This window comes from Nannobrachium achirus (genome assembly GCF_963921795.1).
Source record: "Nannobrachium achirus genome assembly, chromosome: 19".
Lineage (NCBI taxonomy): Eukaryota > Metazoa > Chordata > Actinopteri > Myctophiformes > Myctophidae > Nannobrachium > Nannobrachium achirus.
In genome coordinates, this window is record NC_137826.1 from 19,958,223 (window position 1) to 19,982,982 (window position 24,760).

Genomic DNA, 24,760 nt, shown 5'->3' on the forward strand with positions numbered 1-24,760 from the left:
CTTTAAAAATATGTATATGAACATTTTTCAATATGGAAACGATTATGACGATTATGAAAAATAATTAGACGATTATGTAACAATCGTGACAGCCCTATGTACATGTCTAATTTATACAGTGTACACTGTATTATCTTGTGGTGTTTTACAGTTTTCTATCCTTATGTGCTACAATATATTATCATAATAACATCATATTTTACATGCATGGAAATGCACTCAACCGTAGAAATGTGGTGCCTCATTCCCACGTTTAGTGCCGTGAGTAATCTGAGCTATGCGCTTGTGTTTGAGCCCTCTGGGATTTACTGTACATCTTGAACCATGATCTTATGTCACTACATCAGTCTCTGATCATCTTCCTGTGGTAAATAACATTTCCTTATGTAATGCATCTGTGTGATAATGGGTCTAAATCCATCAGTCATAGCAGCCATGATAGATTAGCCCACTGCGTTGCCTTGTGACGTGTTGTAGATTGGCTATTTTTGGCGGTAGTATAAATCTGACCGAAGCTACAGTCTAACACTGGATCTGATGGAAGCTACAGTCTAACACTGGATCCCTGGTGAGTTGTGTTGGCTTATTCCTGGCAGGGAGGGAAATAGCCGATCCGCGCCAGAAATAGCTGATCAACAACAAGACCAAGACAGTACAGAGCCAACTCAGGTCCGTCGAGAGGGCTTAAGTGGCTCTTCAACGTTTTCAGGCCAAGGACCCCTTAGTTGAGAGAGAGATGAAGCAGGGACCCCCACTACCTTATCATAGATTCCATATAGTTTCATTGTTTGACAGCGCAATCATCAGTGTATTTTGGATTCATGTCAATTTGTGTTTTCAGATATTTAACCACTTGAACCGACCTACTTAATAAACTTTACCTTTCACTCTGTGCTTAGTTTGCTATTGTTACCCTCTACACACCAAAGCTGTTTGCCAAAAATAGCCGATCTACAAGCTCACAACGCCTCGCAGTGCTTGTAGATCTGCTATTTGTGGCTAAAGTCCTCAGAATATGGACGCTAGGGTTCAAGTGATTAATATAAAAAATGAAGGAAAAAAAGTTTCTATCACACAAAGATTTGGAGGACCCCCTGTAGTAACTCTGAGGACCCCCTAGGGGTCCCGGACCCCCTGTTGCAGACCCATGGGCTAAAGAAATGCTTCACAAACCTAGTCCTGGACACCAATACGGATATACTCCTATTCCAAATGTTGAAGATAAATAAACAGACAGACAAACAGGCAGGCAGACAGACACAGTGATACACATGACAAGCAATACAATAAAATTGAAATACTGAAATACCAATTAATTGCATTTGCCTAGTCACTTCATGTCTAATAGTCCTTGATGATACGGCTGGACGAAAAAAAAAACGTTGTTACTCTTCAAGTTGAGCATTGGTGATCTAACGTGTCTCTTATACTGTACTGTATGCTGAAGACCCAGGTGAGATCCGGCCTGCAAGTCAGACACAATCTCCCAGGTGGCTCTGAAAAGAAATTCTCTCATCGACTTGTAAATGTCAGTGAGTTTTCACCTTCAGAGAACACATTTAAAAAAATAAGAGTAACACGGTGCTCGCCAGTGACATTCATTTTCTTTTGCAAGCTTCAGTAAATGATGGATTTGCAAGAACTCACATCACAAGACCAGTGGCTCCACCGACTTTTGTTGCTTGTTCCAAGCCAGCGATGTTGGCGCCAAAGTCCTACTTTGATGAAGTAGGGCACAATTGTGAATTGCCATGACAAATTACACAAACCTTTATCTTTGATGCTGAGGAGAATGGTTTTTTTTCCTCTTTTTTTTTTGCTAACCAGGTATTTCCAAGTAGTTTCATTTTTGAATCTAATGCATAATTCAGTAGTTCTCGATGTGGGTTCTCAATTATTTTGGGGGGTCCCCAGATGATTAGCTTAATGTGAAACATTGTTTTCTCACTCAACAATAAACAAACCAACATAAGAGTATAGAGGGTATCTGCACATTTCTAAAGTGACAATTTAAGGACTTTTAAGACTCTTTTATACCTCTAAAATAAAAATGTAAACATTTGCAATATTGTCAAATATTAGATTTACATGCTCACAACGCCTCGCAACGCCTCGCATTTTCACAATAGAACCGTGTTGTACAAAATGTAATTCCTCAAGTCTTACAACACCAAGTGCTTGTAGGGTGGGGGGTCCCCAGTTAAAAGTTGAGAACCACTGGCATAATTAGCCAATATTATATAATGTTTTGTTGTTGTTTTAAGTCATGATAGGTGGTGTGGTGATGGTTTGCCTCACAGCACAGGTTGGATTAAGGCTCTGGCTCTAAAATGAGGTGTGTGTTTTTTTCCCCCCCAGGGAGCCTGGATTTTAACCACTACAGCGCCGACAAGCACATGAAAGGGTTTCCGTACCGCTGGTGTGATAAATACGTGCTGTATGCACCCCAGGCACAAACTGTGTCCTAATGTGTCTTTAGTGTGTCCCATCGAGTCGGCGGAGTGGCCGCTTTGAGCACTCGCTGTCGTGTAATGGATTGGGAATACTCTGCTCATAGCATGGTAAGATGAAGGAACCGAGTGAGTCGAGTGAAAAGTGTTTTATTCAATTTCAGCTCGCCAGGACCTGCTGAACTGTTGTTCTGGTTGCCTGGTAACTGTAACGCTCCCAGATACAAGTGCAGAGATTTAGAGAATGTACTGAATCAGAGTCGACTCCTACTGCTTCTCTCTCTCGCCCCCCCTCGCTCGTTGTGTTTGGCAGCCACCTCTCTCTCTCTCTCTCTCTCTCTCTGTCTCTCTCTCTCTCTCTCTCTCTCTCTCTCTCTATCTATCTATCTACAGTATCTATCGCTCAAACTATCTCTTAAGATCCCTTTTCTACTTTTTTGGGACACACCGGTACATGGTGTACCTTTGAGGTGGCACTCATACATATACATATACATATACATATACATATACATATACATATACATATACATATACATATACATGCATGCATACAGAACAAATTATCTTTTCCTCTCTCACCCTCTATCTTCTGTCTCTCTTCTCACATCTCTCTCTCTCTCAGTGCTCCATGTCTTTCCACTGCCTTCATTTATGATTCTCTTTCCACCCCCCCCCCCCCCCCCCCCCCCCCCTTTTTTTTGGACGGGCGGGTGGGGTGTGAGTAGCTGTAGTGTAGATCGATTCTGCCCCCGCCATCTCCCCAGGCTGTACAGATTTTTTGGATATGACTTTCTGCTACGAGATCACATGTGGACCAAGGTTCTGACAGGGAAGTCATATCTAGACAGCATGCAGGAGAATGCAGGAGTGAGGAGCAGACCTATGTGAATATTTCACCAGCCAGGTCTTTGGTCTGCAGGAGGTAAAGAGGAGATGAGAGATGATGTGACATTTGCTATTCCACTCACCTGTCTGTCTGTCTGTCTGTCTGTCTGTATGTAACATACGTTATATATGGTCACTGTCGGGCAGAAACCTTGTATCTCCAAGTTCAAAATGTGCAAGTCTTTTTGCAAAGTAAAGCCCTGCTTCATCATATAGGCCGTCGCACAAAGGTAGTGAAAATAGCAGATCTACAAGCACACAACGCCTCGCGGTGCGAGGCGTTGTGTACTTGTAGATCGGCTGTTTTCACTAGTTTAAATCCTTTTTAAAATGATGAATGCAAAACGAACGGTTTTGGACATACAAGGTTTTCACCCGACAACGACGATATACTGTGTGTGTGTGTGTGTGTGTGTGTGTGTGTGTGTGTGTGTGTGTGCGTGCGTGCGTGCGTGCGTGCGTGCGTGCGTGCGTGCGTGCGTGCGTGCGTGCGTGCGTGCGTGCGTGCGTGCGTGCGTGCGTGCGTGTATGTGTGCAGATACCGATATCGTCAAAAAAGTCATACATGCACACACATACATTAAACGTGCACATCCATGAGCTTGCACAAGCACACGTGCATTCAAGCGCAGGCATGCACTTGCCAATTTGTGCCTACATGCAAGCTCTCACATACAAACAGTTTCATGCATCCGCAGACTCGATGAGTCAAAGTCAAACAGCGTATAGCTTCTAGCAAACAGAGCAGAGCATCGTGTGACCGTGCAGGCATTTGCATACCGCCCTGATAACGGTTATGCACACAAACACATCCAATATGTGGACAAAATAAGTGTTTGTTAAGCTGGCTCTTTAAACTCTTCTCCAGGAAGAGTTATTATCAGTATTCAACTTGACCTTTGAGGTCAAGAATAATTATTCTTAGAAGTTAGAAAGGAGCAATGTGAGCCACTGCTCTGTCAGCATTCCTGCTGCGAGGATTTCAAACCATCCTCGGTGTTGTTGTGGCGTCTTAGCATGGGGCTGATATCTGTGACTGACAGGGAATAAAGAGACATTCCCCTGGGTTTAATTATCCAAACAGCTCAACAGTGTCCTACCAATACTGTTTGTTTGTGCATACAAAGGCATGTACGTGTGTCTGCGTGTGTCTGCGTGTGTGTCTGCGTGTGTGTCTGCGTGTGTGTGTGTGTGTGTGTGTGTGTGTGTGTGTGTGTGTGTGTGTGTGTGTGTGTGTGTGTGTGTGTGTGTGTGTGTGTGTGTGTGTGTGTGCGCGTGCGTGCGTGCGTGTGTGTGTGTATCGTTGCCTGTGTGCAGAGTGCATTTGGGCATCCATGCGTATAAACTGCAGGACTCAGCTATAAAAACCACTCCACCACTTGTTGTCTTGTTTCAGACGATGCTGTCTGTACTGTACAGCAGTCAACAGCCTAATGTAGAAATAGCCCCATCCATTTGTGTCCCCGAGAGCTCCATTATCAGACAAAGCATGTGCAGCGCAAGGATGGCGTTTTAAACGGGGGCTAATTGAAAGGTGCCCATAAGGTCTCTGCCCATAATTCTGCCGCTGATAGCATGCAGCCGGCAGCATTGACAGAGAGTAGAAGAGAGCAGCGGTGGAAAAAGTACTCACATTTTCTACTTAAGTAAAAGTATCAATACTGCATTGTAGAAGTACTCTGTTACAACTAGAAGTCCAGAATTCAAAATTTACTTGAGTAAAAGTACAAAAGTATTGGCATCAAAATGTACTTAAAGTACAAAAAGTAAGAGTACAAAATGTTTGAAAATAGCAGATCTACAAGCTCACAACGCGTTGCGATGCGACGCGTTGTGAGCTTGTAGATCGGCTTAGCCAAGATATAAAACAGGGCTAAAGTGGTTTATGTATGTTTTAACATATTATAATTTATATCAGCAAAGTAACTAGTAACTATAGTTTTCAAATACATGTAGTGGAGTAAAAGTACAACATTTGGATCCCAGATGTAGTGGAAGTAAAGTATTAATACCTCAAAACTGTACTTAAGTATTGTATTATATTCAGACGGCTAACCATGCTTCCTAAAGAAATGTTGTCTCTGTGACACTTCCTGGGGCCACAATCTGCCTCCAAAACTATTATTTTTATCTGTGAGAAGTTCTGTCATTGGTCGATAGACAGATAGCCTGCCCTGTCAGGGTCCAATCTGGACCGCCTCTTGTTCTTGTTCGGATTGGTTAGACCTTCTGTCAATCCTTTTAGCCCCAGGTCGGCTGGTTCATGCACCAATGAGCTGCTAGTGACAGAGCTTCTTACAGATAAAATAATAGTTTTGGAGGCAGACTGTGGCTCCTAGAAGCGCCACAGAGACTAGATTCTTTAGGGAGCATTGTTAGCCGCCTGAATATAATAAAATAAAAATATAAAATAAAAATAAGCAATTGCATGTTTCCTGCTTATGTCAGCAGAAAACTGCATATAGCAACTTTAAGTAAAAGTACTTAGTTACTTTACACCACTGGAATAGAGCGATCAGTATCGTTTGGGGGCAGCACTCGCACCAGAGTGACTGACGGCGGAGATAAAGACGCCGCCGCTGCACTTCAGAAAATCGGCACAGTGACCTTTTCCCGGGCATTGATCTAATCACTTGTTCTCTCTCTTTTCTCTCCCTGTGCTTTTCTGCCCCTCCTCTCTATTTTCCACCACTCTTTTCTTCTCTCCTGTCCGTCTTCTTCGTTGGGGATTCCAGGAATGGCTTCAAAGAGTAAAGCTAGAGGTGAGTCGTGCTGCCTCTTCCCTGCTGTTCTTCTCTGGAAGCTTTCAGGATGTCTTTTGTTGCTAGGAGACCTAAAAAACCTCTTTGTCAACATCCGCTCAGAGAAGAATAAGGGTTGAAAGGACTGTACGGTCACTGTAGTTTATGTGTCATCTCAGTGCACTGTGGTTAGCCTGCCAGCCAGATGTTCACAAAGGTTGAAGTGTCCAGGGCCATGCTGTGTTATTGTTTACAGCCTGGAGGCAGTACAGTAGCTGCTACAGTAGCAGATATGATCCAAAACCAAGATAAAAAACGTTTTCTCTTTCATCACTGAACATCATCATCATCATATTTATGTTCATTCAACACAATGTTGAATGACCTTGGTCTTTGGATTCCTTTGTTTGCCTGATTTTCACGTTTGTCCGTTTATTTTCTATTTTTTATTTTGCCTTATATTGTAGGCTTGTGTGGCGGTGCATGTTACGTCATTGGTATGACCAGCTAACTATACTGTAAATGAATCCCCCCCAAGTATACATCAATATACTTGCGAAAAATATTGGAAACTCATTCATTTACCTACATATCCATATAGCCAGAAAACCCCAAAAGGCCTGTCAGTGGTAACTATAGTCTGGAACTCCAGTGTCCATATTCTGGGGGGAACATTAGCCAAAAACGTGCAACACATTGTGTGATTCTAGGGGTCTTCAGCAGGGGGTCCGGGACCCTCAGAGGGTCCTCAGAGTTACCACAGGGGGCCGCCAAATCTTGAAAATTATCCGAAAATTGCAGATCTACAAGCTTAATTGTGAGCAATTTTCGGCAAAGAAGTTTGGTGTAGTGGGAATAAAGATGTGCAAGTTTTCTAAGTATCCAGGGTTTAAGTGGTGAACAGTCCGATACACATGAATCTAACGCTATGCAAGTCTATGCTACCATATTGTCTTTGCCGGGGTGGAAACCTTGTCCATGTCCGATCTAAGCCGATCTATAAGCACACAACGCCTTGCATCGAGAGGCGTTGTGTTCTTGTAGATCTGCTGTTTTCACTCTGACAGTCTTGTATGGTGAAGCAGGACTTTAATTTAACAAGGTTTCTGCCTGACAGTGACCATATGAAAACTATTAAAAAGTTTAATCTGCAACATAAATAATTTTATAGAATATGTGGAGGGTCCCTGCTTCATCTCTCTCTCAGCTGGAGGCTCTGTGGCCTGAAAAAACATTGAAGACCCCTGGTGTAGACGTGGAAGAAGTGGTCAAAGTACAGTGTGTAACTCAAGTCCAGTTCTCTGGGACTACAGGGGTTTAAGTGGCTCAGAGTGTAAAGATCAGACCAGACCCAGACAGAGTTCCTGCACAGCACAATATGGGTCCATTTCAGAGTTAAACCCACGCTGGGTGTTTTACTACGTTAAAGGCTTTCTCCTTTGTTTCTCCTCTGCTGTCCTCTTCTTCACCGCTTCTGCTTTAATGTTATTAAATCTGGAGAGAGCAAGCTCTTTTCTAACACATCCAAGCGAAAGGAATCGCAGTAATAAGCCGCAATGACCCAAATAGCACAAGATCAAACACCACAAGACACAACATCACATAGCAGAGCTCCCAGCATGTATGTCTACATCTACAAACTAAAGTGCAGATCTAGATCAAAGATTGGTGGAAAGAAAAACAAAAAAAAGGAGGGGGGTTATATTAAAATGTCCCTTAGGTATTATGGTATAAAATAAGAGACATCTTGAACACCACATTTGTGTTGCTGGCATTCCATAGCGCGTCCCAGATGGCAGCTTATCAAATTAATTAAAAATGGGATGAAAGTAATAGCCTTGAATTTGCTGAAGCTGTTTCCTTGTCTGAGCCTCATAAATCTGACAGTTGTGTTTCATTGGTATTATTTTAGTGGTCATAATCGCACAATTTGGCAAGTAAACCACAATTCTGTGCCCCAAAAAAAGTTGTTTGGAGTTGTTTGAATGTTTTTGGAGTTTATATTCTGTGTTGTTTAAAAAAAAGAAAGCCTTGGTTAGCATGGGCATTTGCTTGCTTTTGAGAATCGGGGCCAAAGATGCGACGATAAACCAATGTAATAATAGTCATCAAATGCACACATACATTTATTAAAGGAATGACAGAAAGAATGTTATGTCCATCTTGTCCATGCGCTTTAAGAGACCTTCTATGGCAGTGGATTTCAGGGACTCTCTAGGTTCCTTTATAGGGGTCTACATTGACCCTTACAAGTCTTAACTTTTGACAGTGTACAAATGGAACCAAATGGACCCTAATGGGTCCATTTGGTTCCATTTGTACACTGTCAAAGTTAAGGGGAGACCTTCAAATGTCAAAGTTTGAGAACCACTAAGTAGAATATGGGTAGCAGTGGCTGCAGAGGTACAGTAGATTTCTGGAAACAGGAAAGTTCCCGGTTTGATTCCCAGCTCTTGCTGTGTCCTCCCGCCTACGGCCTACAGTATGTCCTCCTTGTCTCCTTGAGCAAGACACTGAACCCCTAACTCCTCCCGATGCGTGGTACAGTACCCTGCATGGTGGTTGCCTCTGCTGTCAGTGTGTGTAAATGGGCGAATGTAATGCACATTGAAAAGCACTTTGGATAAAGGCGCTTGAGAATATACAGACTATTTACCAAATTGTGGTGCCACCACAATTTGTATTTAACATCAGTAGCCTCTTGGAAATCCATTAAACTAATTCCACCTCACAGAGGCATGGGTACAGTATCATCACTCTGAATTATACTGTTAGCAGCTCCTGTTTAATTTTAACCCCCATCAACTTTACATTATTTGCGTTGCTAGCTTTCTATCAGTCTGTCTGTCTCTGCCTCTGTTTCTCTTTCTAATGCTCTCATACACACACACACACACACTCACACTCACGTGCTAGATAAGAGAAGTATATATATCCTAGCTGTGCTGCATCTGTGCTTCTCTGTGTCTATTTGTCTGTCAATCTGTCCACCTTCTCATTATCACAGAGCCGTCCACCTCCACTTTCTCTGCCTCATTATCAGTGACAGCGCCGATATCACTTATTTTAACAGCTATATTCAATGACAGGCTCTCTCTTTTTTCCCCCTTTATAATCCACCCCCTCGCGTCTGCTATACTTATAGTTGTGGCTACCCAATTTGAACCGTCGGTTGCTGAGCTAACATCCATATTGCCCTGTGTGTTGCTGAGCTAACGTCCATATTGTCTCCACTGCTTGAATCATCCTTAGAGTCAACTTCTCATTCACCCACCTCTTAAAGCCACGCTACTACACTGGGGATGGGACGATAAGCAAATATTCCGCCACAGGATAATGGATTTTGGGGATATATTGATTATTGCGATAATATCGTAAATCGCGATTTCTTTGGTCACAATAATCGTGATATGAAATGTTCATATCGTCCCATCCCTATACTACGCTGCATTCACCCTTCATCCCTCTCTCTCTCCCTCTCTCTCTCCCTCCCTGTCGGTCTGACCCTCTTGCAACGGTATAGGAAATCCATTACATCCTTAATGGGGGAACAGTGTCTACTCTGTACATCAAAGTCAAACACATGTCTCCACTGCTATTTTGGACATGTTACCGGTATATTGTCCAAAAACAAAAGAGTTTTCAAATACATTTCCACTGCCCAAAAAATGTAAACAAACCCTTAGAACGTACATGGGCAACTGGCGGCCCGGGGGCCACATGCGGCCCCCACCTTCACTTAATGTGGCCCGCTGGTGATATATTATTGATTTCAGCTGTTACAATTCCAACCATGCAAACATGACTCACTTGAATTACTTCAGTCTATATTAGTAGCTTAATCACTTAACACAAGTCTTTTTTATGTCCAATGTATTTGATTTGTATAAAAATTTTACTTTTCAGGATTCCAATTAAAATAGCTAAAAATAATTCCGGATTCCAATTCAAAATGAGCAAAAATAGCAGATCTACAAGCTCAAAACACGTCGCACTGCGGCGCGCTTTGTGCTTGTAGATCGGCTATTTTTTGGTAATTTTGACTGTGTCTGCATTGTGGCCCTCTGGGTTGAATGTGGAAATATAGTGGCCCTCTACATCATCAAAGTTGCCCACCCCTGCCTTAGAATGTAACAACGTGTCCGTTCCGTAATACAATTGCAATGGTGAAAGCTGTGTTGTTTCACAGTGAAGGAATGGCGGATTCGGCCAAGCCCCGAAATTGACGTATGTGTGTCTCAAAGAACACGGCAAAGCATACAACAGGGCTACAGTGGTTAAAGGCCACCTTGCTACCTTACCTTCCTTCACTCCTCTCTCTTTCTCTCTCTCTGTCTCTCTCCCTCTCTCTCGTTCTCCTTGCGACAGTATAGGAAATCCATTGCATCCTTAATGGGGGGAACAGAGGCTCTGTACATCAGAGAGTCAAGCACATGTCTCCTCCGCTTGCCTGGCTGGCCTCTATAATGAGCCTATTGGCAGCAACACACACAAGGCAGATAAGATTCATGCTGATCTTTGGGCAGATAAAGGCTTGGCTCAGCTAACAGCACCAGTTCATCAATCTCTCTCTCTCTCTCTCTCTCTCTCTCTCTCTCTCTCTCTCTCTCTCTCTCTCTCTCTCTCTCTCTCTCTCTCTCTGTGCGTGTGAGTGTGCGTGTGTGTGTGTGTGTGTTCTCACAAGGATAGAAAGAAGGGGACCGTGGGGAGAAGTGAGGACATGGTACTCACAACTGAAAGGGGCAGAATCCTTTCAAGTTTTCTTTTTGTTGATTTTTTGTTGCATTTTTCACACATATTTTGTATCTATGCCAACCTGTTATTTCATGCATTTACACCTGAGGCACCCTGGAGGAGTTTCATGAGTGCATTTTGAGTGCAAACAACAATTTAAACTCTTACTGACATTTAGGCAAACATTCTGCGAAAATAGGAGGACTTTTACTTGTAAGGGTGCCCTCACACCAAAATACCTAGAGTGGAATCCGCCAATGCATTTCAATGAGAATGGAGTGTTTTTTGCCAGTAGAGGATTTCTGCAAAAAAACGCTCCATTCTCATTGAAATGCATTGGCGGATTCCACTCTAGGTATTTTGGTGTGAGGGCACCCTAACGGAGTATTTCTACATTGCTGTATTGATACTTTTACTTAAGTATAAAAAGTGAGTACTTTTTACAACACTGTGTAGTAAGGATTACGTTTAGGCTTGAGCAAGCAAGTGACTGACAGAAAGGTGAGGTTGTCTTGTACCACGCCAACTACGGTATATGTGTGGGCTTGTACCGTACATACATAATGCAGTCCTCCTCCAAATGCGGCCCATTGTTCAACAGCAGAGATGAATGTTCCTGTCCATACTTTGTGCTGGTGGAGAAATGAAACCGGGTTTATTTTTAGAGACTGTGTGCGTGTGATGACGTGACATCATAGCTGTCAGGGATGCAAATGAGAAGTGAAAAAGTACCTCATTAAACACTCCCAAACAGGTGCCTGCACACACACACACACACACACACACACACACACACACACACACACACACACACACACACACACACACACACACACACACACACACACACACACACACACACACACACACACACACACACACACACAGATTCCAGGTCATTGAGAGCACATAATCTCTTTTCGTACGCATCATCTCAGGTCACTTTCACAATGAGTGAGTAAAAGCGCTCTATCAGGTCTTAATCTCGTCTATCTATCAAGGAGATACGTCTGAAATCAAATTCTTCTTGCAAAAATGTCTTGGCCCCATTCTTCTGCTGTATTTGCACCCTAGTATGTAACGTTATTATAACGCTACCCTCTCAGGAGTGTTGCCTGTGGATCTGGATCTCTATCTCTCTATTGTAACTACGAACTTTGTTCCTTTTCAACCTAAACCGTAATCACTTAGTTCAGTGTTTCTCAAACTTTTATATGTGAAGGTCTTTGACAGTGCGGGTCCATTTGGTTTCATTTGTACACTGTCAGAGTTACAGACCTGTATGGGTCAATTTAGACCACTATAAAGGAACCCACATAGTCCCTGGAATCCACTTTGAGAACCACTGACTTAGGTGCCCTCCACACTAGGCGCAGTTGCCGTCGGGGCTGCCGCTAGGATCAGCGGTGGACGCACCTCGGTGAGACACAAACACACTTGCTCAGTGAGTAAACGCTGCGCGGTATTTCACAAAGATGAACACAATCCATTTCTCACCGCCCGCGTACGCATGCACAAACAAGCACGGGGGATTTCACGGGACCACGCCCGCTCGCCTCGCCGCCCCAAAACTTCGCTGCGTGGCCGAAAAAGCCGCCCGCCTCTCATTGCCTCTAGTGTGGAGGGCACCTTAGGGTGCATTCGGATAATAGGCACTGAGCGCACTGGCCAATACAAACTAATACGTGAGTGCGCTCCCGGCGCGAATATCTGAACGCACCATTAGCAGCCTATTCTTCTTCATCAGAATCCAGCCATCCGTTTTCAAGTTATTGTTTTGATATTGATTGTGGCCTTGACCTTCAATCTTTCCAACCCAAAAGTGAATCTTCTCTTTCATGAAAGTTTCATGAAAGTTTCATTCTCAAACACGCACACGCACGCACACACGCGCGCGCACACACACACACACACACACACACACACACACACACACACACACACACACACACACACACACACACACACACACACACACACACACACACACACACACACACACACACTAACAAGAGTCGATTACAGTACACTACATTTACACCACAATCAAAACACTTGAGATTCAAGATGCATTTTAAGTCACTCAATCCATTGTTCAGCTACAGTATTATGTTCTATAAACGTCTCTTATCCCAAATGGAAATGTGAGCTGCATCATTGCATCGCAGTGAAAAACACATGCTCGTTCTTCGAGCGGCGTGACTAGTTGTAAAAAAAATCCCTACACATTATATTTAAATGCCTTCAAGCCGACACAGACCAGTCTAGGTTTAGAATTCAAGACGAGATCTCCAGCGGCCGAGCAGAATGATGAGCTTTTTAGAATCAGACTCGACACACTCTCTGCCCTTTAAAATCTCGCAGAACCCCCTGCAGGGATAAGCGCTTTCCCCAGGCCCCTCCTGCGACTGCTAACACATCACCCAACGTTAGAGAAATTACACTATGTAATTTTGATTAGGGTCAGTCTGGAAGTGCTGGTGTCAAGCACGATTATTCTGATTTCTGTACCGAAAGCCCACGCTGGCCCTGATATCCTCTCCCTCTTGCCAGCTCAAAGTGTGTGAAATGCATTGCTTTTCCCCCACCAAAGACAAACACAAGTCAAGCATATTTCTTCTCCCCATGGATTCTAGGGGCATTCGAGTCTCAATGGCTGTGGTAAGCCAGATTCCCCCGTTTTCCCTGCGAGGAATGTTGGAGGCAACGACAGAGAGTGCTGAATCTGTGCTTTGCAGGATGCATGGAGCAAGGGAATAAACAACAGGGGGCACAGGCAGGGCTTTGTTTGTGTTACTGGCTGCATATGAAAAGAACAGGAATTAATGCTACAATTTATAACATTAACACCACGCATTATTGGCCAGGCCTTCTCAGCTAACAAAGACAATGTATTGCATTCACATGCGTTTGCAACATGCACATAGAAGCTCATGTATTTGTATATGTGTGTACAGATGTGCCATTTAAAGATTTAAAGATTTTCAGGGGATTTGCAGAACATTGAGCTTTTAGATCAGGTATTTTTGCTATTTTTATGACCTTCTCTGACTTCGAAGTTTAAATCTACCTATGAAGGTGGATTCTGCTTTTCAATGGGAATGGAGTTTCTTGACATTTGCGAGTTTCAGCAAAAATACGCTCCATTCTCCATAAACATTTGAAAGACAAAACAGGGAAAGAAACCTGTGGAAAAAGAGCAATAAATACCGAAGAGTTAAAACGGCACATCGTTATGTACTCTGTCTGTGCGTGCCTGCAAACACGAAAAAATGCAGTGTTATGGAAATGACACGCACGCGCACACGCACACGCAGATGTCACGAACGCACACATGCACACTCCTTGTCTGTCCTTCACAAAAGGTCAGCCTAATTTCACTGCTTCTTTGCTGCTTTGTCGCCTGTCATCTCAGAAAAGCCCTTTTTACTTTCCGTCTTCAGGAAAGAATAAAGATTTTGCTCTTTGCTTCGTTTTTCAAACTCGCTGCCTCTACTGAAGCATGTCCCTATGAAGCCCTTTGTGAAATCCAGTCAATTCTTCGGTGTATTATATGTGTATTATTATACTGTATATTTTTTGTGCGTAAAAGTACTCATTATGCTGAATATCCCAAGTTTTCATAAGTTATCAAAGAAATCTTTTGAAAATAGCAGATCTACAAGCTCACATTGTGAGCTCATATTGTGAACTTGTAGACCGGCTATTTTCAAATGGTCAAAATGTATAGGGTTGAAGTAATGTATGTTTTGTAATAATAATTGAAATCTACAAAGTAACTTACGTTTTCAAATAATTGAGTAGTTGAGTAAAAGTACTATAGTTGCCTCTGATATGTAGTGGAGTAGAAGTAATATTGAACATTTTAAATAATCCAGTAAAAAGGTTTTTAAAAAAAATTACCGTACATTAAGTACAGTACTTGAGTACATGTACTTAGTTACTTTACACCAGTGGTTCTCAACTTGTGGGTCGGGACCCCATGGGGGGTCGCCAAATTATTTTGGTGGGTCCTCAGATGATTAGCAAATGTGCAACATGGTTTTCTCACTCAACAGTAAACAAACCAACATAAAGTTTAAGTGTACTGAGGGTATCTGCACATTTCTAAAGAGACAATTTAAAGGAGTAGTTCACCACTTTTCAACCTGTCTTCATATAATAGGTCCTCACTAATGTTCATAATAAAATAGCACAATTTTTTTCTATTCAGTCTGGATCTCATAGGAGAGCTGTCAAATCCTTCTACCGGTGACATCATCGTTTGACAAAAAAATAATTAAATAATATTTTTGAAAAGAAATATTTAGATTTTTTTTTATCACAAGAACAATGGCTTCCACTTTAACATTGCAACTTTTTCAGGAATAGAAAGCCTGCAGTTTCTATTAGCTTGCATTTTCCATTGATGATGTCACCGGTAGAAGGATTTGACCCACCCACAGCTCTCCTATGAGACCCAAACTGAGTAGAAAAAAATTGTGATATTTTATCATGAACATTAGTGAGGACCTATTATATGAAGATAGGTTGAAAAGTGGTGGAGTGCCCCTTTAAGGACTTTTAATACCTCTACAATGACAAATTAAACATTGGCCAAATTGTCAAATATTAGAGGCTGAAATTGTGAAAATAGCCGATCTACATGCTCACAACGCCTCGCAACGCGAGGCGTTGTGAGCATGTAAATCTGCTATTTTCACAATAGAACCGTGTTATACAAAATGTAATGCCTCAACTCTTAATGCTCGTCAGGGGTCCCCAGTTAAAATATGATTATTTGGGGGGTCGCGGCCTGAAAAGGTCGAGGACCACTGCTTTACACCACTGCTGAACACTCCCCTTGAACTCCTTTCCCACCTTCGTCTCACCACTGCTGCATGTGTGTCTGTGTGTGCATGTGTGTGTCTGTGTGTGCATGTGTGCGTGCATGAGTGAGTGCGTATGAGAGAGAGAGAGAGAGAGAGAGAGAGAGAGAGAGAGAGAGCAGGAATCATGAAGTATTTATAGGTTTGCCCGCAGTGAGCTTAACTCCACCAGCTTACTAACTCACTCAGTGCAAGTGGGTAGAGGGTCAACAGGCAACAATGTCAAAGCACGCTGCCACCCGATTTTTCGGTCCTTTAACTTTTGTACTGTTTTATTGAGCCATGTGAAGCGAACTGCAAGACTATTGTTATGAGGCTGTCGCTGTGTGTTAACTCTCCTACTGCCAGATTATTTATTTATTTATTGGGTCTGGTGCCATCAAAAAGCGGCTTACCTTTGCGACGTTATAGTAGATAGATAGACATTTTTTTTTTTTTTTTTTTTTTTGATTGTGCAATAGTGCACTTTGGTCTGCCAGGCAGCAGAGGGCGGCGTCATGCTGAGAATGAATGTGATTTGCCTGTTACGTGCATTCAGACCAGTCACTGGCCACAGAGCCTCACAGCCAGAGAAATCAACAAGGAAGTGAATTGGTCTCCGTTGATGTTAACGCATAATGGATTTTTTACACCATCACCGCGGAAAATGTGTTTACAGTACACGGCGGAGCGACCCCTCATCAGCTTCAACAAGGTAAATGAACGAACGAACGAACGCGAACGAGCGCCGTATTGGCGCAGAGGTCTCTTGGGAATTGGGGCGAACAGGAACGTCCAAAGCGGTATAAGAGTTAAGTGTGACCGTTTGAAAGCTGAAAAAAACAGTCAAAAGACACGCACATCTAAACCTACTAGGTTGGGTGCTGGACCGGTCTGAGGAAGAGCCTGGTCGGCTTGAAACGTTACCAATATTTGACATCTTTTTATTCTCATAATGTGTGACACTAATGACCACCATTGCTATTGTTAACCATGCGCCTTAATAGGTATACTAGTAAGACGCCTCAGGGCGACAAGTGAGGTCGCACCATGTCTTGGCCAGTGATGTATATCAGATCAGTTACCCATATATGGAGACTCCTGGTACCCATGGAGATCCATATACTGTATATGCAGATATGTGAGACCCCAAACGTGCTTACTCAGTTATTCGTAATGTGAAAATCCTATGACATCTGACATCATACAGTACATACAATCCCTTTTATCCCCATACATGGACATTCCTGTCTGAACCAGCCACACAGATATGGGCTGTCTTCCTCCAAATATGGGCATTCCCATATGAAGTCCTGTTAGATATGGGCTTAATACTGATGACATCAGGGATCTCCATATGGGCATAGAGTGGTTCCCATGACATCACAACATACAATCCCTTATATCATATGCCGATACATGGATATCCCTGTCTGTACCAGCCACACCACCTGTTTATGGCCATATATGGAGATCCCTGCTCTGAGTATCTGACACCACTGTGACGTCACCTGTGATGTCACAGTGATGTGTCAGGGGAACCACAGTGTCAGTCGTTATCCCTGCTCTGAGTATCTGACATCACTGTGATGTCACCTGTGATGTCACAGTGATGTCACAGTGATGTGTCAGGCGTTACCCAGAGTTGTAGAAGAGAGAGTTACGTCACTTACGTCGACTCCCATAGTAAGCGTGTACTCTATGGTGGGAAGCTAACTTAGCCTAGCTTACTGGAGCCTGTTCTCATTCTTAGCGAGCCTCTGCCCCGTCCGCCCCCATTCAGTTTTCACTCGCTGGTAAGTAGACTAAATTAACGTCTTTTTCACTCTTTTAATAATGTTATCTACCTTAGAGAGGCCCGTGAATGCGTTACAATGGTGAAAAGGACGTGATTTGGTCTACTTCCAGCGATTTTAAATGCCTCGGCTAGAATGGGGGCGGACGGGGCAGAGGCTCGCTAGGAATGAGAACGGCTCCATGCGAAGCCACTTCCGGTCTGCGGCGAGTTCAAAGCGTGACGCCACTCTCATATAGAACGCTCTGGCGTTACCCATACAGAGTAGCTGTGACCTGTAGCTACACTACAGCACCTCAGCGATAAAAACAATGCTTACATAATAATGTAACATTTCTGAAAATTTGCATTGCACAATACACATAGTTCAGCAGCGGCCAACTGTTCCTAATAGAAAGTGAGTACAGCTTTGTCTCGATTCACAGAAAAATCAATTTTCCCAGAATAAGGACTGAGCTAAGCTGGAGTTTGTGTAGGTGTTAATCTCTATGGACTCTTGGTTGTGTAGTGTTAAGGAATAATCAGACAGGGGGGATAAAAAAACATGACACACGGAGAAAGAATGAGTGAGTGCAGGAAGGAAAGAGAAGGAATGCTGCGAAGGTTCTGTCAGTGGAGGAATCCATCAAGACCATGCTGTCACTACCTGAGACAATAAGCTGTCAACAGCGTTCACACTACACGTTCCATTGCAAACTGCACCACCCGTAGGCCCCCCCCCACACTCCTCAAACTGCACCACCCGTAGCCCTGGCATTCCTAGCATGGAGGGCGAACATTCAGCGAATGTTGTTGCAATGCATATTTTCGCCGGAGAGATTTCGTGATGTGTCCACCAAAACCACAGCGTCTGTTTTCATTCGTTTACAATGGGAGCGCCATGTTTTTGGAAACGCCAACAACATGGCGTAGGTATCGCTGTGCATTTATTTTGCACTTGCACGTTCGCACGTGGTTCTGCTTGAAGCAGCTTGTAGCTGAAATGTTTTCAACCGGGTGGCGTTTGGAAGAGCTCTTAGGCGAGGAGACTCTGACGTTTTCAGCCTGAAGAAAAAGTGCCAAATAACCACTTTTTAACACCGTGTGCACTCCCTTTTCCTGCTTGGTGCTTCCTCCTAGGGGCGTCACAAGGGGGGGAAAAGTGGGACTGAGTTACTAGGGCCCAAGGTGGAGGCCAGGGGCCTTAATTATTTTATACTTTAGCTTTTGAAAAATAGCAGATTATACAAGCTCACAGCGCGGCACCGAGTGCCGCGCTGCGAGCTTGTAGATCTGCTATTTTTGAAAAGTCGTGAGAATGTGTGCAAATCTTTGAATATGTGTATTTTTAAAGCGACCTCAAATATTTGCTTCTGGGGGGTCCCTGGAACTAGGTCCGTGGCCAAATACATATCATTTTGAACAGGTTTGAGCACCACTGACATAGAAACAGTTTTTTTCCAAAAAAAAAAACAATAGAAGGATTTGAAATTTGAAAGAAGATTTTGACGATTTTTCAAAAATAGCAGACCTACAAGCTCCTGTGAGCTTGTATATCTGCTATTTTTCAATAGTTAAAGCACAAAATAATGCGTTAATGTGTTACCAGTCTAAATGGGTTAACTGAAGAACAAAGGCCCGCAGTGAATCCTTGTACCCATAGGACCCAGAATTTGGTGCGACACCCCTGTCAACACGTGTCACTCTGGAACAACAAAGGGCCCAGCGGCAGATAGATGCTCTCTCAGATGAGTACGTGGGGTAGTTTTTGTCGATCTGGCATGTCTGTTGATTTGGATGTCAAGTAGCAGGATGACGGCACACAGGCAGCTGCCCGGTCTAATTATGTAAATGGTGATGACAGTGCAGGCAGCCAGCCTCTTCTGGTGCCGGATAATTAATGTGAGATCTGCAGATCAGGAATGACTACATACCCCCCCCCCCCCCCCCCCCCCACACACACACACACACACACACACACACACACACACACACACACACACACACACACACACAGGTACTGTAACTCCGCACAAACAGCGGGAGTTGCAAAATGTTGTTCTCTGCAGGGGAAGAGACTTCAGTCACTGTCATCATAATATACACACGCACGCACGTAAGCGCACACACAAAATGTGCATTTGCGTCACACCTTCAGAGCCTCACGGAGACAATAATGCAAAGCATAATGTCATTAACCCAAGCTAAATTATTCAGGGAATTAATTTGACAACTGTTACAATTTAGTATAGGCCAAACATATCTCAGTATATCAAATCTTTATGTTATCTTATCATATCAGAAAAACAAATGTGCTGTTTATTTTGTTTACGTCAGTGAAAAAGGGTAGTCGACGGAACATTTCTGCCATAGTTTTAGTTTAAATCAAGAGTCTTTAACAGGGTTACTACAGGGGGGTCCTCCAAATCTCCTTTTTTCATATGCATGCACTTGAACCCTAGTGTCCACATTCTGAGAACTTTAGCCAAAAATAGCAGATCTACAAGCTCGTAGAGCTTGTAGATCGTCTATTTTCGGCGAAGAGGTCTGCTGTAGAGAGGAAAAAGAGCAGACAGAGTACAGAGTGAAAGTTCAAGTTTATTAAGTATCGACGGTTCAAGTGGTTAAATATCTGAAAACACAAATTGGCATGAATCCCAAATACACTGAGGATTATCTATGAAAAGGTTGTGGGGGTCCCTGCTTCATCTCTCAGGGGTCCTTGGCCTGAACACGTTGAAGACCCCTGGTTTAAATGAACAGTGGTTTGTATCCCTCCTGTGTATATCAGCTTGTTCCCTAGGCCTATAGTCAGTCTTTGTTGGGTCATTGCCTTGTGTTGTAGCATCAGTTGATGTTGTTGAGTTATTTAGGGCAGCCATAGCTGAGTGGGTATAGAAGCCCCCTGGGAAACAGAAGGCCCCTGGTTGCATGCACCCTAGCCCCTGACGCAGGGGCGTCACAAGGGGGGGAAAAGTGGAACTGTGTTACTAGGGCCCAAGGTGGAGGGGCCTTCATTATTTTATACTTTAGCTATTGAAAAATAGCAGATATTCAAGCTTGCAGCGCGGCACTCGCGGGCTATTTTTTGAAAAGTCGTGAAAATGTGTGCAAATCTTTGAATGTATGTTTAAGTGAACATTTGTAATTCAAATTTTGCTTCTGGGGCGTCCTTGGAACTTTTTTAGATGGGGGTCCGTGGACAAATACCTATCATTTTGGGGGTCCTTCACATGAAAAGGTTTGAGCACCACTGACATAGGAACATAGATTTTTCAAAAAACCTTAGAAGGATTTGAAATATTCAAAGACTTGCAAAAATGTTCACGATGTTTCAAAAATAGCTGATCTACAAGCTCGCAGCACATGAGCTTGTATATCTGCTATTTTTTCCCCCTTTTTTTAAGATTTATTTTTGGGTCTTTCTTTGGGGCCTTTATTTGATAGGACAGTAGACATCAGGCATCAATGCCTATGTGGTATGCGCCTGGACCAGTAGGCCAGCGGGCGCCCCGTATATCTGCTATTTTTCAATAGTTAAAGCACAAAATAATGCGTAATAATGCGTTCTCAGTCTAAATGGGTTAAACCCCCTCCCCCTATGAAGAACATTCATGGGGGGCCGCAGTGAATCCTTGTACCCAGGGCCCAGAATTTGGTGCAACACCCCTGCCCTGACGACAATGTCGAAGTGCCCCTATCTGCTTTCCCTGCCTTGCCTCACTGTCCTGGGTTCCTCTCACCCTACCTGCATGTGCCAGTACTACACAGAACAGCAAGGTGGCAAATTGGCACAACCTTCCTACTGTGGAAAAAGTACTCACATACAGGTATTTTACTAGTAAAAGTGTCAATACTGCAATATAGAAATACTCTGTTACAAGTAAAAATCCGTACTTGAGTAAAAGTGTACTTGAGTAAAATTATGAAAGTGTTGGAATCAAAATGTACCAAAAGTAAAAGTACAAACTGTTTGAAAATAGCACCGTGACACGTTGTAAGCTTGTAGATCGGCTATGCCTATGGCATGACGTATGAAGTTCTCAACTGGCACATCTGAACCTCAAAATTGTACTCAAGTAAATGTAAATGTAGTTCAAGTAATGTGTTACTTTTCAGTGCACATATTTATTTAGTTTATGCTACAGCAAATTATTTGACCGGATCAAAGACGTTGAGCATGTGCTGCCTTAGCGCATCAGCGCTCGCTGGCATTCACTGATGTCATCAAATCATGTCTCTTACTGTATAATAGACCTGACTTGTACTTGTGTGACATGTCAACATTGTTGAGCCCATCTACTCAACCTCATACTGAACATCTAACGTACGCGAGACGTTCATGCAGCCACAAAAGGCTTAAAGAGACTGGCTGTAACTGGCAAACTGGCTTGCCATAATGGATTTGTAATCACTGCAATTTCTTATGAAATCACCCACTTTCATAGAGATGTGAAACATTCAGCTGTGTGAGAATTGGAGTGGCAAATTGTTCTATTATCATGTTTGAAACTCTAGGCTGGATTGAAAAGTTAAACGGCGTCGTTATGTCAAATACAACTGTCTTAAGGGACGACAAATAGAATAAAGGATTTATCTTTTTTGCTGTTTGAGTTCTGAATAACTTAGTCATCACGTAACGCAAATAAGGTCTCTTTAGAAACTTTTGATCATTGTAACAGTGACAACCGTGGGATTTGCTCGCCATCCAGCTCCATTATTTACTGTTCTAAATCAAGATGTCACAAAACTCTGTGCTATCCTCTCACTATATCTCAGGAGGAAAAACATTGATTTTAATGGCTGCCAGTTCCTTCAAACAGAAAGGCTAAAAATGTACGTGTGCTCTCGCTCTCTCTCTCTCTCTCTCTCTCTCTCTCTCTCTCTCTCTCTCTCTCTCTCTCTCCCCTGTGGATTGACGTGGATTCCTACAGTGATGCAGGCTGAGTAATATAGCGTTCAGTGTGCTCTCCCTTCTTCGTTGCATAATATACTGACACTCTCCAACCCCATGCTTATCAATTCTCAGATGGAAAACACAATGTTTAGTTTATGTATTCTGTATTATTACAGTATGTGTTTACTCAAAAGCTTGAGATGTACAAAACCAACTTCCAACCTCTGCTTATATGCATCCATGACATGAAAGATCGGCTTCTCTACTACTCTCATTGATCTGAGGGTCTGTCTGATCAAGATGAATTGAGTTACAAATTCCAAATGATTCCAGTCCTCCTAAATAATAGTATTAGTAAGACAGTAAATATTTGGGTTAGGACATTGATATGGAACTGTAAGAGACCACGACTTAAATTAGCAAAGTTGCAATTCCCATTAGATTAGGGAGGGATGGCAGTCCCTGAACTGGACAGAATGAATGACATTGTTCAACTAAGGTTAATACAAACCACTTTAACTCCTAACGTGTTACTTTTATTCAGAATCAAGCTGGGTGTAAATATCTAGAAGTATCACCAGATGAGCAATTAATTGATAAAATACATACAGTAGGTTTATGATTCTGTGAGGCCCTTTACAAGTCCAGTAAAATAAACAATTCAATCTTGAAAGTGCGGGTTGGCGTGGAGATACAGTAGATCAAGCTACAGGTTTAGGTGTATTGGAGTATGCTGACATATCCATTTTGTAAAACAGCCCTCCAATTTCATCTCAGCTCAGAAATAAGATGGACCCAAAGAAGTCTGCTCTTCGTGTCTGGATCCATTATGCCTGCTGTTAAAATGCCACACCGACAAGTCAAGGGAGGCTTGCAGACAAAAATTGCTGATTGTGAAATCTATGCCGCACATAAAAGCATATTAAAGGCATAGAAGTATTCCTGTGAAGGCACACACACACACACACACACACACACACACACACACACACACACACACACACACACACACACACACACACACCTATACTGGTAGATGTGGTTTAGCAGGACCCTTTAGCTCAAACCTGCGGTTTACAACATTAGCAGGACACCACTTTCCACTTGCTTTACTAATATGTGGAGCATGTCAAAAAATCTATTTTGAGCCATAGAACACATATTTCACTTCAAAAGTTGAATAAACTCAACACAACTCAAGTTTTAACAATCTGACAAAATCCTACATTAGGAGGACATTAGATAATTAGGTTCTAAGCTCCGCCCATGTGAATTAACAGGACTAACTACATTAACAGGACAGCTGCAATTAAACACATGAAAATATGTCACTGCAGGGTATTTAAGGGTCAAATGTGATTAAATGTGACATAGCTAAACACAAACAAGGCATTCTATTGATGTTTTTAAATCTCTTCCTAAGACACATTTGTTTTTTCGCTGGCTTTTAATGTTCCTTAATTTTCCTGCGCAAATCGCTACACAGTATGTCTACACTCATGTCATCAACATGGATCTGTCCCATATAGCGCCCCCATCAGGCCGATTTTTTCAAACACATTTTTGGACACTGCTCCTACAAATTTTGCCCTAAAATCACGAAAATCGGTACACCCCACATTCTCTGAGCCAACCAAAACTATACATTGTCCACACAACTAGGAACCAATGCCAGTTACATCCGTCTTTGTGTATACATGTGACCTGACGGTCGCTTATCTCCCGATTAGGGAGTCTTACTGGTAGGCCTGTTTGTCATTTATGCACCATGTACAGCACTTCGGTCAATGTCTCTTGCCTACAGTGGTGTGTTACTGTTTCAACACCTGACTTGCCCTCAGGATCAACCATACAAGTGGAATATAAGCCAGTAAACATGCAGGACTGGAATGACATCGATACAAAGCTCACTAACTAAGTGTTGTTGGTGCCACTGAGATGGTAAACTACAATTCAATGCAATATGACTACTGTGTGTGACTTAGCAGGCCTGAGAACAGGCTGAGAGATGTGATTTCAACATCTTCAATGTTGAGCTACTGTTAATAAAGTTCTGCAGTGAACAAACTAGCATTTTCATCCATCTTGGTCGAAGGGGGACATTGAAAATGTCATGACTGAGGGGTCAATAGACTTAAGCTTTGTGAAGTTAACTTTACAGCTCGTCTGTTATTCTTGACTTCTTTAGAGATTTTCATAAGAGATTTACTGGAAGGGTTATAAGACCAAAAACTATAGCTGAAAAACACACCAATCATGAACAAGGTTCAACATTTATTTTTTGTAGGACACAGGAATGTAGCCCTGCCCCGCTGTAATCAGACAAAATTCGGGGAAGACCGCCAAAGCACCTCAGACCGTAGGGATGGGACAATATACGATATTATCGTTTATCGTGATAAAAAACACTCACAAACATATTGTGGAGA

General features: G+C 42.8%; 1 protein-coding gene across 1 annotated transcript in view; it reads left to right on the top strand.

The window, feature by feature from the left end:
* cadm2a (cell adhesion molecule 2a) overlaps window positions 1–24,760 on the top strand; it is a gene marked incomplete at both ends in the record, with an annotated part of 501,190 nt that overhangs the window by 343,476 nt on the left and 132,954 nt on the right. Inside the window, one exon of the mRNA XM_080748396.1 lies at window positions 6,074–6,100. Within this exon, the coding sequence (XP_080604522.1) occupies window positions 6,074–6,100 (27 nt within the window). The remainder of the gene's footprint in view (window positions 1–6,073; window positions 6,101–24,760) is intronic.